The sequence below is a fragment of the Tauraco erythrolophus genome, chromosome 6, assembly GCF_009769465.1.
Source record: "Tauraco erythrolophus isolate bTauEry1 chromosome 6, bTauEry1.pri, whole genome shotgun sequence".
In the NCBI taxonomy this organism is placed as follows: domain Eukaryota; kingdom Metazoa; phylum Chordata; class Aves; order Musophagiformes; family Musophagidae; genus Tauraco; species Tauraco erythrolophus.
This window is the reverse complement of record NC_141470.1, coordinates 19,108,782-19,123,171: the sequence shown is the minus strand read 5'-3', so window position 1 is coordinate 19,123,171 and position 14,390 is coordinate 19,108,782. Positions and strand designations below refer to the sequence as shown.

The window sequence follows — 14,390 nt, the reverse complement described above, 5'->3', positions numbered from 1 at the left end:
GGCACGCTTGCCTTGCAGACGCTTAGAAGATCCATTCCAACAAATACTATTCCAGATTTGCAAGAAAGATGCACAGGCACTTAGGTTTCCTCATATTTACCTGCAGACACCAGCGTTTATATATTCCTTCATCACATGAATATTCGTACGGGATCGTGTAAATCTACATATAAACAAAAGTAGACAAATTCACATACGTACTATTCGGTTTCTCATGGATGGTGAGAAGAAAGTGCTCTCATCATTAATGAGGTACAGCTCCTGCTTGTCCTTGCTGAATGGGGCCGTGAAATAATCCGGTTCGGGGTGCATCACCTTCTCGGGAAGCCTGAGCGGTGCCAGCATACAGTCCAGGGGGTTCTCCATCATTGAGGGAATGTCATTTTCCTTGATGGGAACTTTAATGTTCAGCACTTCTGCATACGTGATCAGAACCTCCCATGGGGCATGGATCTTCACAAAATAAATCTTGCCATCTTCAGATTCCTGCCCCAGGAAAGTTAAATCAGACATCAGACTAAATCGTGTTTTTTTGCAAGATTTATGAGAATAGTTGCTATACAAAATTTATTGCCTTTTACATACTTTTGAAAGCTTAAAAAAAAAACAACCCACAGAAGGGGAAAAGAGGGATTTTTGGAAACATGTATTTTTTTTAAATTTTTTTGTTTTAACTGAAAACCTTATCTGAGTGGTTGTTAGTTCATAAGGATACTCTTTGCACTACTTAAAGCTCACAAATGCTTTTCAAACTACACTAATCTTCTCCACTGAGACCTGGAAACTCTCATCGCACTCTGAGTACATTGGTACCCTGAGCAAGGGTTTGCTGTGCAGGGCTGGTCACTCGGCAGCCCACGCGTCCTGCAGGCCACCGTGCTGGACTGTAAAGCTGTTCTCTTTCCCAGCAGAGGCAGTTTTCAAACACTGGAGTAGAGCCTACAAGAGTCCTTGCAAAAAGGAGTTATCAGCCAGAGCTAAGACCCGTTACAGCCTCACAGCTGTGATAAGGACTAATCTTATCACAGGCCACACCCCACAGTATATGTATGTTCTTCTAGCATTCGTTCCTCTACATACACAGGAGAAAATGGCAATCAGAAGGTATTTTTAACACGTTGCTCAATGAATCCCCGTCTATGGATGTTACAGGGTCTGAACTTCACCAAAAGTGGTTTTGTCTCACTCAATCTCTGGCAGAAAAAAGAGCACACTGACTGAAGAAGTCAGCATCCCGTGTTCTCCAGTAATTAGAGAACAGTAACACTAATCAAACATCCTCAAGTTGTTACATCAGGGTCCTTCCTCATAATTACAACATCCAGTGGGTATACGCCAATCCATTCACTGACTTCCAAACACTTTGTTAGGTGGGATTAAATCTAGCTGTGAGCATACTTCCCATTTACATGGGTTTAAATGGAGTCACAGCTATTTTGGAACTGCTTTCTTTTTGTTATGAAATCAAAAGCCATCACTTCCTCCTGAATCAAAACTACTTTGTTTCCACCAATTCTTATGACCATATCTGGAAAAATAATCAAATAAACACATTAAGCTTGTTTCACCTAAATTAGTCACACTCCACTGAAATCTGCTGGAATAATTTATAATTTTTCTCAAAGAAACAAAGTGGTATATATCAATTAGTAATCTGCAGGTCTGTTTCTTTGGTCTTAATTTTTCTTTTTCTTATTTTTTTGTTTTACCTTCTTGTCTTCTGTTTCTAGTTCCAAACCAGCCTTTTGCAGATTGCTCTCAAATTCTTTTCGTCTTTCCTGAAGAGAAATAAACACACTTTATTAACTGATGAAGTCAGCAACTAACTGATCACTTACTGACGACCTCGCTGAGTTTCATTCCTCCTAGCTGCCCTGATGACAACCCCCTAATGCTATGTGACCTTTGTAAAAGAAAGCAGAGCAACAGACCAAAACCAGCTGATGCATACTAGGCCGCTTCTGAGCGATGGCCAGCCTACTGACCAGCAACAGGAAACCTATTTGTGAGTTAGGAATAGGCTCATAAACTGGGAAATCTTGTTAACCAGAGAAGCAAATGAAGTCATGCGTCTCGAGCATTTCTGTCTCCTCGGGAGGGTGGGGTGTGCGATGCGACATTGTCCAAGTTCAGCTATGTTTCTAAGAGAATCTTAAAACTAGCTGAAAAGAAAAATTCTGGAAACACGTGGAAGACTTATAGTGACCTCTATTTACCAGTTTAACAATCCTGCCTGATACAAATGTTCGAGTACTGATTACAGACAATTGAAACAGTGTTCTTCACAAACAACATAACTGTAAAACTCGATAAGACTCAGAAATCATTGCATGTACGCTTACGTATGCTTAGCTTGCATAAAGTCAGTGTGGACTTCATGCAGATATAAATAAACCTATCTGTGGCAGTGCACGACCTCTGTGAGCTGGCAAACCTCCTTGAACTCTGTACTTCACCGAGTAATTCCTAAATGGTGTCTTAAGTCTTGGGAGACTGAATTAATTTCCTTTTAATTATACAAAATTAATTGAAGAACTGCCAGAACAATCAAAAGTTAAGCTAAATATTGAGCCCTAGCCTCATTAGAAAGCACCAGCTAGACTACCAATTTATTAGTTAAATCTTGTGTGCTGGGTGATGTGTTCTCTACTGTAAGGTCTTACATGACATTTTCAAATACACTTTAAAAAAACACAAAAAAACAGACCACACTTTTCAGCCAATTTCCTTTTCTAGTGCGTCCGTGAAGATCAGGCTGCCCTATTTGCATTTCAGTTTGCACAAACTACTCAGATAAATGAACAGAGTCTGAAGAATAGCTTTAATGGCCCTGAAATCTACGCTAAGGTGTGTTGACATACTTCCTATGTTAGTAGGCTTGCATTTTTACATCTCACACCTGACTTTGCAAAATATTATTAGATACTGGCCTACGTAAACTTGCAAATATGATAATTCCTGAGTTCTAGCACATGCTGGGCAAAATGCAATACCATGCATTATATTTTAATTCATCTATGCCACAAACCTGCCTACATGCACCTGTATAAACACATCGAGATCTCTTATTTGCTGACCTGCTGATCTAATAGAGAACAATACAACTAAAAGGTGATTTATGATTACATCTGAAAGTGCTATATAAAAGCTGACATTCAAGACCAGCATCCAAAGCTCTGAGCTATCCTGGATTACATTTTCTCCAAACAAAGCACGCTGGCATGAGTTCTTTCCCCAGCAAACACTGGAGAAGAGCCAAGCGAGTCAGCTCAGAGGGTTCTGCCACCAGAGACGCTCACCAGCCAGCTCCTCCTCCAGCTGCACAGCTTAACAACAGACAGAGCTGAAGGGTCTGGCCCCATCTTACTGATCTTTCCCTACTATATGCTTAGTGTGATAAATTGCAATACCCTAACAGAAATTATGCTCTTTCTGCTACCTTGCTCTCTTCCCATAAGCTATCCTCTCATAAGCACGTGTGAATGTACTGTACTTTCCAGTCACTTGAAACAACCATCTTTAAAAGAAAATCAATCTGCTGAAAAAAAAAAAAAAATCAATGTTCCCTCCTTTCTTGCCAAATACTGAATTTCTTCATATTGCTGTCAAAGGCTTAAAACGGACAAAATGTACCCTTGGACCAGTGCTGTTTTGTTTTAATATGTACTTGTAATAATTCTAAGCTTACAATCCCAAACCTAAAAAGCAAGAACTGGTGCATATATTTGGGACTCCACTGTAGTTGCCACTGTGCAGTCACAGAGGGAAGATGGAAGCAACACAAATAGTCACGTTAATGAAGACCAGTAATAGTGGGCTAATGCTCTTCTCCCATTTTGGTTTTTTTTTGAAGTACAGTTCTTAAGCCTCTCCAAAGCATCTGTAAGAGAATGAAACCACATTTTCTGAGGCCTATATAGGAGAGAGACCAGTCGAGCATTCACCTCTCCAAACACCTCTGTGGATATCTTGCATACCCTAACTTTACCATCTAACACATGCTTGGCTGCAATGAACCATCCTGATAAGATTAAGAAAGCAAGATCCAAAGTCCAGTGGTACTAACATGACCAATGCAGATGCAACGCTGCATGATTAGTTACCTAAGGAAGACAGACAACTGTTATAAACCTATTTCTTGATAAGAATGCTGTTACTGCTAGTACAACAATCAATAAACAGGAGAATAAAATTATTTTAAGCTTATAATATACTATTCCTTAACCAACCTCCTCCTCTTCCCTTTTTCCCTCACTTTAGGCAGGGAGCACCAAGCTTACAAAAGCCTTTTACACATGAGGATGCTCAGGCTTATTCTAGCTGCAGTCATGTGTAAGATCCTGGGAAATAAATACAACCTTTAAGAACAACTAAACACTACTGTAAAGCATACAAGAACTCTGCTCTTAGCTGTACTCTGAAAAAACACAATTTACTTCACAGGACTAACACAGATGGGCTCAGTCCGGGCTCAGGCTGTCCACGCAGCTCCCTGGCAAGAACGTTTCAGATGAGATGGAACACGTCTAGTAAAGGTCCCTGTTCTCCCCTTGTTCTCTCATCCCCCTGCAGCCGTGAGAGTGGGGGGCTGACGAGACGGATGCAATAATTGACCCTACCACAGCGCCTGCCCGCGTGGCTGGGGAGGGCGCTCTGTGTGCCCTCCAACGCGCAGGAGATGCCGAACACCTTCCTTCTGCAAGTACCAGCCAGGCTGCTGTAAAGCAGCACGGAGAGGTGCCCAGTTTGGATCAAGCCCAGTTGTCTGCTGCTCCTGTAGATGTGGGGACACCGCTTCTCCCAGCTGGCAGCCTGACAGGATGCAGCAGGAGCAACAAGCATCTGATTTTTTGCTGCCCCTGGCTCCCTGACTTTGGCCTATCTGGTACTTGCAAGAAAGCAGAAGTTTCTGTCTCAGATGATGAAAAGTGGGAAAGGACTAGATAAAATTTCTTTCCATATCCCCGTGCCCCACCGGGGACAGGGGGACTTTGCTTCCAGTAAACATAGGAACAAGTTACTTTGCACAGAGATCCTACAGTCCTAATGCTCTGGAGTTTCTTGTGAAGAAATACACTTATGGACAATAAAGATCATGCCCTGGTCATACATGAATAATGTATTACATATTTTATAAAATTATATTTATTTTTCCATGTTCACATGCATTTCATATGCAGGCAAAATAATTCCTCTTATCTGCTAGAGGCTTTGAGGAAAAATATAAAGTATTGTCTCATAAAAATGTAATCCTAATTTTCGTTTACAGAGACTTTATGATTAGGATTTATTCATGTAGCTTATAGAAGGCAAGTTCAAACCAGAGTTTAAGCTGAAAAGTTTCTGGGGAACATCAAAGAAGTTAATGCATTTGTTCTGCATGAAGCTAAGGGATAAGATGAAGAGACTGTCTCTTACAGCTGTATCAGGGCTGTGTTGAGAAACACAAAGAAGTTATTCATTCCTTTCTTAGAAATGCAGAATAAAGCTGTTTCCTTGAGACAAGGAAACAAAACCTTTTGTCACAACCGTTATTCTCTTCCCATGAACATTTCTATTCTTCGCTGTTACATTTTGCTGTCTCATTGTAGTACAGGAAGATAAATTCACATTTCTTTCCTGTGACAACTGTACAATAGCAAGTACAGTACATCAGACTAATTCCAAGGGCTGCAGTGCATCACTATTTAAATCTTATTCCCACAAAGACAACAGCACAGCACTTCTATGCTAGGAAGGCTGCTTGAATTTATGGGCATATTCATTGTATAAAGATCTATACTGGACATAAATATAGGGCAAATTTCATCTTCTCAGTCGATTCCCCAGGCACTCTGTGGATGTGCTGTAATGTTGGTATCTTCATGTCTGTCCGTCCTGTGACCGCAGAGCTAACCTACAGGGCCACAAACCAAACATCATCTTCCATGGGGCCATAAAGTCTTCTGCGAATGAGAGACGTGTACAGAATTAAACGTCATGAAACTTGATGCAGGTGCTCTAGCCTTTTGTAAGACAGATGTTTCTTCCTAAGTAAGTGCATTTTTACTTCAAAGAGGAACTACAATATTACCTACTAACTCCTGCGTTCTTCCCTACGTGAATCCTTCAGTCAATAATGACACACACGTACACGGCCTCCTGTCTGGCAAAGGTTCCTGCCACCCTCTAATGACCCATAAAGTAATGAGAAGGAAAATTCCTGCACACAATACGAATACCCAACCAGACTCAGTATCTGGCACATTTTCCTTCCCACTTTAAACATTACCTAAATAGTCTCCCTTTTTTTCCTCATGTTATTTGAATATGACTAATGGAAAAGTTATTTTAACAGTTGCTTTCGTGTATTTTGCATGGATATCTTTCTTCTCTCTACACTGACTGGTCTCCTCTTCCTTCTTTTTTAAATGCATTTTGCTTTATGGGAGAAGAAGGAATCTAGGTAGGATTATAGCCTGACGAAGAGTCAGTGTGGGTTTGAAAAAGTATGCCTTTATATAAACCTATGGTACCATGGCAATAACATAACCCTGGTCTCCCAAACAAATCTCTTGAATGTGGCTGGCTGAGCAAAGCTGACTGTCAGATGCTTAAGCTGGGAAAAGCACCAAACAGAGGTGACGACAGAGATTTTTGCTTTTTTAAGCTATGAAGAGTAAGGGGCAGGAGCTGTGTTCTACACTGGATCATATTTGGATGCAAGTATAGGCGGCATAAGCCCTTAATGAAAACAGCATTTCCTTCATAAATGAAGGAAATGAAGGAAACCCAGAGGGACCATAAACGAAAGAAACCCAGAGGGACCTTCACAGGCTTGAGAAATGGGCCAGTGCTAACTGCATGAGCTTCAACAAGTCAAAATGCAAGGTCCTTCACCTGGGTCAGGCCAATCCTAGGCACAAATACAAACTGGGCACAGAGTGGGTTGAGAGTAGCCCTGAAGAGAAGGATTTGGGGTGTTTATAGATGAGAAGCTCAACATGAGCCCGCAGTGCACTCATGTGGCCCAGAAGGCCAACCGCATCCTGGGATGTATCAAGAGAAGCGTGGTCAGCAGGTCAAGAGAGGTGATTCTCCCCCTTTACTCTGCTCTTGTGAGACCCCACCTCAAATACTGCGTCCAGTTCTGGTGTCCCCACCATAAGAGAGACATAGATCTGTTGGAGCGTGTTCAGAGGAGGGCCACAAAGATGATCCAGGGGCTGGAGCACCTCTGCTACGAGGACAGGTTGCGGGAGCTGGGATTGTTCAGCCTTGAAAAGAGAAGACTTCGGGGGGACCTAATAGCTGCCTTCCAATACCTGAAGGGAACCTACAGGAAGGCTGGGGAGGGACTTTTTACTAGAGTGTCCACTGATAGGACAAGGGGAAATGGGTTTAAGTTGAAGGAGAACAGATTTAGATTAGATCTTAGGAAGAAATGCTTCAGTACAAGGGTGGTGAGACTTTGGAATAAATTGCCCAGAGAAGTTGTGGATGCCCCCTCCCTGGAGGTGTTCAAGGCCAGGTTGGACGGAGCCTTGAGTAGCCTGATCTAGTTGAGAGGCATCCCTGCCCATGACACGGAGGTTGGATTAGATGATCTCTAAGGTCCCTTCCAGCCTATGCCATTCTGTGATTCTATGATTCATAAAGGAAAGAAAGCAGTAAGCAATCTTTTTGAACAGCCCAATGTTGCAGTTTTTCTTCAAAGGAAATTACCATTACCATTTTAATATTAGACAAGATATAGATGAGAAATGTTCTTTACTTCACAGAGACCTTTAGTTTTGATCATGATTTTGTCATAAGCCTCCGAATAATTAGTTTTCTTCTGATATCCTTATCTTTCAGAATAACATGATTACATAAGAATGAAGTTTTTTTGGTCTCTCTCTCCTTTTTTTTTTTTCATTATGAACACACTTTAGAGATAAATATTGGAAAGACTAGTTTATAAATGCAACCTCTCCTGGCTCAGAAAAAAGGCAGCAAATAAAGAGAAATAGAGTAATCAAAATCCCTGCATTTTTTTTTTAATATTGTGCTTTATATAAAGTTTATTGTTTTCTTGACTGCACCTCATAGTACCAGATTTTTTAAATAGCTTGAATTTACATGTTAGTCAAGTTAGACCTCGAGTGTCAGTGTGAGCAAGGAACAAATCCATGTCATTTACTGATTCCATCCAACCTACTGTTACCATTCAGGCAACTGGGTCTTGCTGGGAAGTTCAGGGATGATCACCAACCAGCATTTTAGAGAAAGCTTGTACTTCGTGCTCTGTTAAATAGGAGGTCTCTTATCAAAGCCACTTTAAATATTCTTCTAGAAGAATAAATACACATATGTACATGTGTTGGATTTACGTGGCGGGGTTTTGTTAGTGGGGCAGGGGCTACCAGGATAGCCCCCGTAAGGAGCTGAAAGCAGCTTCCCGGCTCCAAGTTGGACTCGCCTCTAGCCAGGTCTGAGCCCATCAGCACCTCTGTGAATGCCATATTTAAGAAGAGACAAAGAGATCTGCGCCATGTGAGATCTGCAGCTGAGAGAGGGGGGAGGCAGGATCCTGGCCCTGGCCTCCTGTGCTGGGCTGCTGCCACTTGACTGGAGATGGCCAGGGCCACGTGGCTTGGAGAGCTTCGAAATGCCCCACTCCCGGGGTACCCGCTGGGTGAAGTTCATTCCTGTCAGGACTGTCGAGGGTTGCCTGGCCGGTTGGGTGCGGCTGCAGCAGAGAGAGGACTGAGACCCAAGAGAAACAGCTACGCGACACCAAGGTCACCAAAGATGGAGCGGGAGGAGGTATGTTGGATCTGAGTTTCCCCTGCAGCCTGTGGTGAGACAGCGGTTGGCCCTCCTGCTGCCCGTGGAGATTAATGGTGGAGCAGAGATCCACCCGCAGCTGTGGAGGACCCCACACCAGAGTGCTCAAAGGAGTTAGTGGAGAACTGTCTCCCGTTGGAAGGTATCCCACACTGCTGGAGATTAACAGGGGAGCCAAGATGCATCTGCAGCTCATGGAGGACCCCATGCCAGAGCAGGTGGCCGTGCACAAAGAAGCTGTAACTTTGTGGGAAAAGCCCGTTCCAGAGCAATCTGATGGGTAAGATTGCATCCTGTGGGAAGGACTCATTTCAGAGAGAAGTTCATGGAGAACTGTCTCCTGTGGGAAGGGACCCCATGTTGGAGCAGGGGAAGAGTGTAAGGAGTCCTCACCTTGCAGAGGAAGGAACGACAGAAACAACGTGCGATGAAACAACAGTAGTGAGCAAGTCAAGCACAGGGAAAAGCTTAAAGAGGAGATGCTGTGTTTGTTCTACTCAGAGCATATATTAAAAAAAAAAGGCTTGAAAGTCTTAAAAGGAACATTGTATGGACTCTCGGATCTAATAACCTATTTCTGCTCTAAATGAAGTCAAAGGATGGGGGAAAAAAATAGTTACTGTAAAATCTCATTTGGATAACACGTTCCTTATTTAGAAGAAACCTCTTTCATTTAGCAGTATTTACAGATATTTCACCAAAGCAACAGCTAATTATAAGACTGTTAAATGAAGAAACCAAAATTATTCTGATTATTTTGCATCAATTGCATAACATATTGACCAGCCTAAGTAATGGAGAGTGATCAATTCAGTAAACGAAGCCCTCAGAATCTAATAATATTGGGTCCTGGCTCACAACAGTAAATAACACAGAAATTTCAGTACATGGAATGGCTTTTCACACAGCTATGGAATTTTTAGCTAAGTCCTATTCCAGCTGAGTGTAGTGATTTGAAAAGCTTAGTAATTGATATTCAGGTTATGATAGATAAGAATTAAGAGGACCTCAAAAAGATAAACTTACCAACTTTTTTTCCCATTCCTTATTAAGATCATCCACATAGGAGAGAACAAAATCAATTCTCCTGACACCATCCCTGAAGAAAATAGAATCTTTGCTTTGATGTCTTTTATCAATCTGTGGAAGATATAGGCATATGATTAAAAAAAACAAGTATTGCTGTTGCCCTAAAATATAACAGAGGACAAAGAAGTTTCCCCAAATTGCCTCAATTCTTCTGTTTCTTCGCAGCTGAAGATATACGTGGGCAAGTTTTAACAAGGGCTATATCCAGTTAAAATAATTTCAAAAATAACTGCTTATATCCACGAACACTACATGTAAATAACTGGTATAAGAAGAACAAATGTATGTTAGTGTAGCAATATTGTGAGCAATGCTACCATTTATTCTTTCAGTCTTTACAGTGTGTCATAAATGATCAAGACAAGTGTTATTTTACAGCATGATTTTTTTTTTTTTCTGCAGTTAGTCAGAACGCCGCCACCCTACACAAAAGCCAGCTAAGGCACAGTTCATCGACTTGAAGCAGGTAGCAAAAAGTAAGTTCCATGCATTTTCTTTTACATAACAAGATACAGTAAATCAACCGCCACAGAGAAATACGTCCCAGTAATGACCACGTACAAAAACAGCACACTAACAACACAGCAGTGACATCTCAAAAGTGAGTATTTACTTTCTTTGGGGAATAAAATAAAAATCTAATAAAAGCTACCAATGAAACAGGGTAATCGGTATGCTAACTGATCTATTAAAGATCATATTGTAATAACAACATTCATATTTTCCACTGATTAGGCTACAGCAATAAATGTTAAGCAAATAAAAGACTATCACCTCAGTCTCCTAGGGAAGTTAACATTATTAACATAATATTAGGTGATATTATATATTATCGTATCAGTATTCAGCTCTACCAAATTGTTTACAAGACCAGAAGTTCATACAGCAAAGTGCTCTCCATAGAAGCTAATACTCTGGTCTACGTTTAAATTCATGCTAAGGAAGGTTGTTGGTGGTTTTTTTTAACCACACCCATCAGCAGAAGTGTATTTGTATAGGAGTGAATTGGGTTTTCATTTTATTAGAGTAGGAACAAAAACCAGTAATTCAGAGGGTTATGTCTCTGTCTCCTCCCTCTTAAACCATGCAAGGATGCACGTGAAAAGTTCTTGGAGAAAGCACGGAATATTTATAACTGTGAACCTTGCTCCCAGTTAACAAAAGGCATCACACAGTGAAGCATGTTATTACTGCAGCCATCCAAGCCACTTGCAATATCATTCATCACTGTTTTACCCTGAGACGTCGCTTCAGGAACAGATTATATCTCCTTCCACTCTGCCGGAATAACCAACAAGTAGTTAGCAAGCCCACTGTTCCTCTCCAAGACCCAAACCAAGACCCAAACCAACTGCTTCAAGCACAGACCCCCCAATGAGGGTTAGCAATAAGTCCATGTCCTTACAAAAGCGGAGAAAAGCCTTCAATTATTAGAAAAACACAAGCGCCCATAAACATTATGACTATAATGTCTTTTTAAAGGCAAAGTTGTACTGACATCCATTTTAATAACAAACTCAGGTGTTTTAAAATAATGACTCCTAAAATGCTAATTGCCATTATTTGGATACTTCAGCAGATTAAAAAAAAAAAAGAAAAAAAAAGAAAGTTTCTTTGAATGTAATGCGAGAGTAACAAAACGAGCACTGGCTAATGAATAATGCATGCGTGTTTCTGTTACACTCACGTTAAGTTGGACCCACTGGGACATAAAAAGATGAATGGCAACCACATAATTCCAGAGCTGACAAAATTACAAGCAATAATATCCGCATACTCTAGGACATGTGATATCTTTAAATAGACTCAAATTCAGTAATAACAATAAAATTTAAAATACCTATTGTTCCATAGTGTTGCACAACTTTACATGTCTCCACTAGACACACTGGTAACTGCTGAAACCACATAGTAGCCTACTTTGACCATCCATGCCTTATGGAGAATTCCTGTATTTCTGAAGCTATTCTAGTCTTTGGGAAGCTACAAAACACTGTGTTGCAAATAAAAGTAGCATAAAAAAAGCTAAAAGAAATTATTCCCTGCAAGTGCTGCAATCCTCTCTTTGCCTTCCCTCATTGACAATTCTGTTTTGGTTTGGTTTTTTTTTTCTGCTTTTCTTCTTGAGAAATATTTACAGCAGATCGATTAAAGTAAAACTGAACTCATAACAGGCTCATCAGAAAATGCTTTTGCTTCCAAATGCAGTATATAATCATGCAAGAATAAGAGGCTCAAGAAAATCATGGAATCCAACAGAATAAAAGAAACAGCATTTTCCTATTCTATTTTGTGCTTATAGGTGGTGGGTTTTTTTTGTAAATATAATTGTGACTACAAATAAATTGCAACTGTTTAGATGTTAATTTGATCAGCAGAATCACACCAACAACTACACAGCATCAACGGTACTGTAATTATTCAGCATTAGAGAAAGTGAACCCCAAAGTGCATTTTAACAACTTAAACAAAGTTGGGAATCAGCCCAAAAACTGACCACCTCAAACACCAATTTACAAAGACAGATTGTGAGAGCACAGATGTTGTCCTAGTGAACTAACAAAATCCATATACACAAAGAAAAAAAAAATCAATAAATAATATTTACTTTTAAAAAAAAGCTCCTATCAAAGGAGCATCCCAAATTCTTTGGGTAGCATATCTATAATTAGATTATCCTATACAATTGAAGTAGTACTTTATCTTTAGTGCCATCAAAGTCTGTTCATTTTCCAAGATCCGTGAGAATTTTGCTCAGTCATTAAAGGTCTGACTGACGATTTAAGAAGATGCAGTAGTCATCATTGGATCTGCTTGGTGAAGGGGAATACTCATCACTTCTCTCTCCTTCTGTACATAGGATTATTCATCATGGATAGTAACAGGCCTACTTATTAAACCCATAAATTATTCCTTTCCATTTTGCTGCATTTGGATTTCACAAGACCAAGATCAGTCTTGCATATTCAAGCAATTCCATGCATACATGCGCACTTACAGGTTTAAAATATATAAAATATTAGTAATTTGCACTGATTGTGCCAGTGATTCATAAAACATTATGGATTAGTATATCTTGGTTCTTAACAGCTCTTTCTGGTACTGTGTTAACATTAACTGATCTCAGACAGCCTGCAGTTATTAAATGAAGTTACATCTCATCAGAGCAGATATTCTGTGACGTCTACCTTCTGGAATACAAGTAACCAAATTAAAATTTCCCAATGCAGCACAGATAGCAAGCAGAAGCTTTTGAATAATTGAATAATACCCAATGAGGAATTACAAAAGAGATGGAGCACGGAGGCGTATGGTGAAAACTCAAGAGGCAACAGCCACAAGTTGCAGCAAGGGAAATTCCTACTGGATATGAGGGTGTGGTTGAGCGGGAACAGGTTCAACAGGTTGCCCAGAGAGACTATGTAATCTCCATCCTCAGAGATCACACAGCAACTAAGCAAGGCCCTGACTGAGCAACCTGATCAAGGTTTGAAGCAAGCCTGGCCTTGAGTAGGAGGTTGGCCAAGGAGACCTTCAGAGGTCCCTTCCAATCCAAGTCCCTGTAGGATTCTATGAAATGGTGTTACTGCCAGTGTTCAGCATTCACCTGTGCTTCCAAAAAGTTGAATACATCCACCAGCTACAAAGCAAGTTTACATAAAGCTACTTGTTCAAACACAAATAGTGCCTTCCTGTTCTCCTGCAGAAACTTTCCAGTTTTAATAGTCTAATTATCTCTATAAGAACTAAGCAACTTCATAGCCTGCAGACAGATGTGCTAATTAAATGCTGTAACGGTCTATCATGAAGAGCTAAATTTTCTTTTCATGTGGCTACATAAGCGCAAATTTACTGGATTCATAGGGAATTATATTAACACTTCTAGTTACCTCACAATTGATAACTTCTGTCTAGATGTCCAGCGGAGCTCAGGGCATTGGACCATGTTCAACCAAACAACCCTCCAAGTACGCAGATTTGCAATCATTAACACGAACTAAAGCCCTGCAGTAGGAAATCCTGACTCAAACAGGACAGGCTACAGGAAAGACCAAGATGTCATTATGGAAATAAGCCAAGCGCAGCTCAGGACACATTAGGCTGTAACACCCTGCGTTCAGCTCTGCCCAAACCGGTTTGGCTAAAGCGTTAAATGCTGGCTGGTGGTCGCACGCTATACTTGAATCCATCAAAACTGTCTGTTGCTGCTGAATACTTGATGAGCAGCCCTTGGCCACCTTGCTGCCACAGGTGGCTCAGATACGCTTCCCCAGGGCCAAAGCAAACACGGCAGTGACCGCCAACAGGAGAGGGGAAAGCGAGCTGCTGGATGTGGCACTGACCACTAAACACTGAAAAGCACTTCAGAGAAACGGCTTTGAATGGAAGCTGAGGGACAGAGACCGTGGTGAACGTTCCCGCAGCCCTGCTCGCTCACCGAAGCACACTGACAGCTGCCCTCGGTCAATGCCGTCAGCTAGCCCTCGGTGGTC

The 14,390-nt window shown here is 41.0% G+C and overlaps 1 protein-coding gene across 4 annotated transcripts in view; it reads right to left on the bottom strand.

Annotated features, from left to right (window-relative positions):
* The window catches only part of ANO5 (anoctamin 5), a 62,744-nt gene that overhangs the window by 24,788 nt on the left and 23,566 nt on the right, over positions 1–14,390 (bottom strand). For 2 of the 4 annotated variants that reach the window (XM_086612700.1, XM_086612702.1), the window contains 4 exons: positions 11,134–11,175; positions 9,835–9,948; positions 1,710–1,778; positions 202–486 (listed from right to left, as the gene is read on the bottom strand). In XM_086612700.1, the coding sequence (XP_086468826.1) occupies positions 202–486; positions 1,710–1,778; positions 9,835–9,948; positions 11,134–11,175 (510 nt within the window). The remainder of the gene's footprint in view (positions 1–201; positions 487–1,709; positions 1,779–9,834; positions 9,949–11,133; positions 11,176–14,390) is intronic. The other 2 variants (XM_086612701.1, XM_086612703.1) reach the window with 1 other exon arrangement.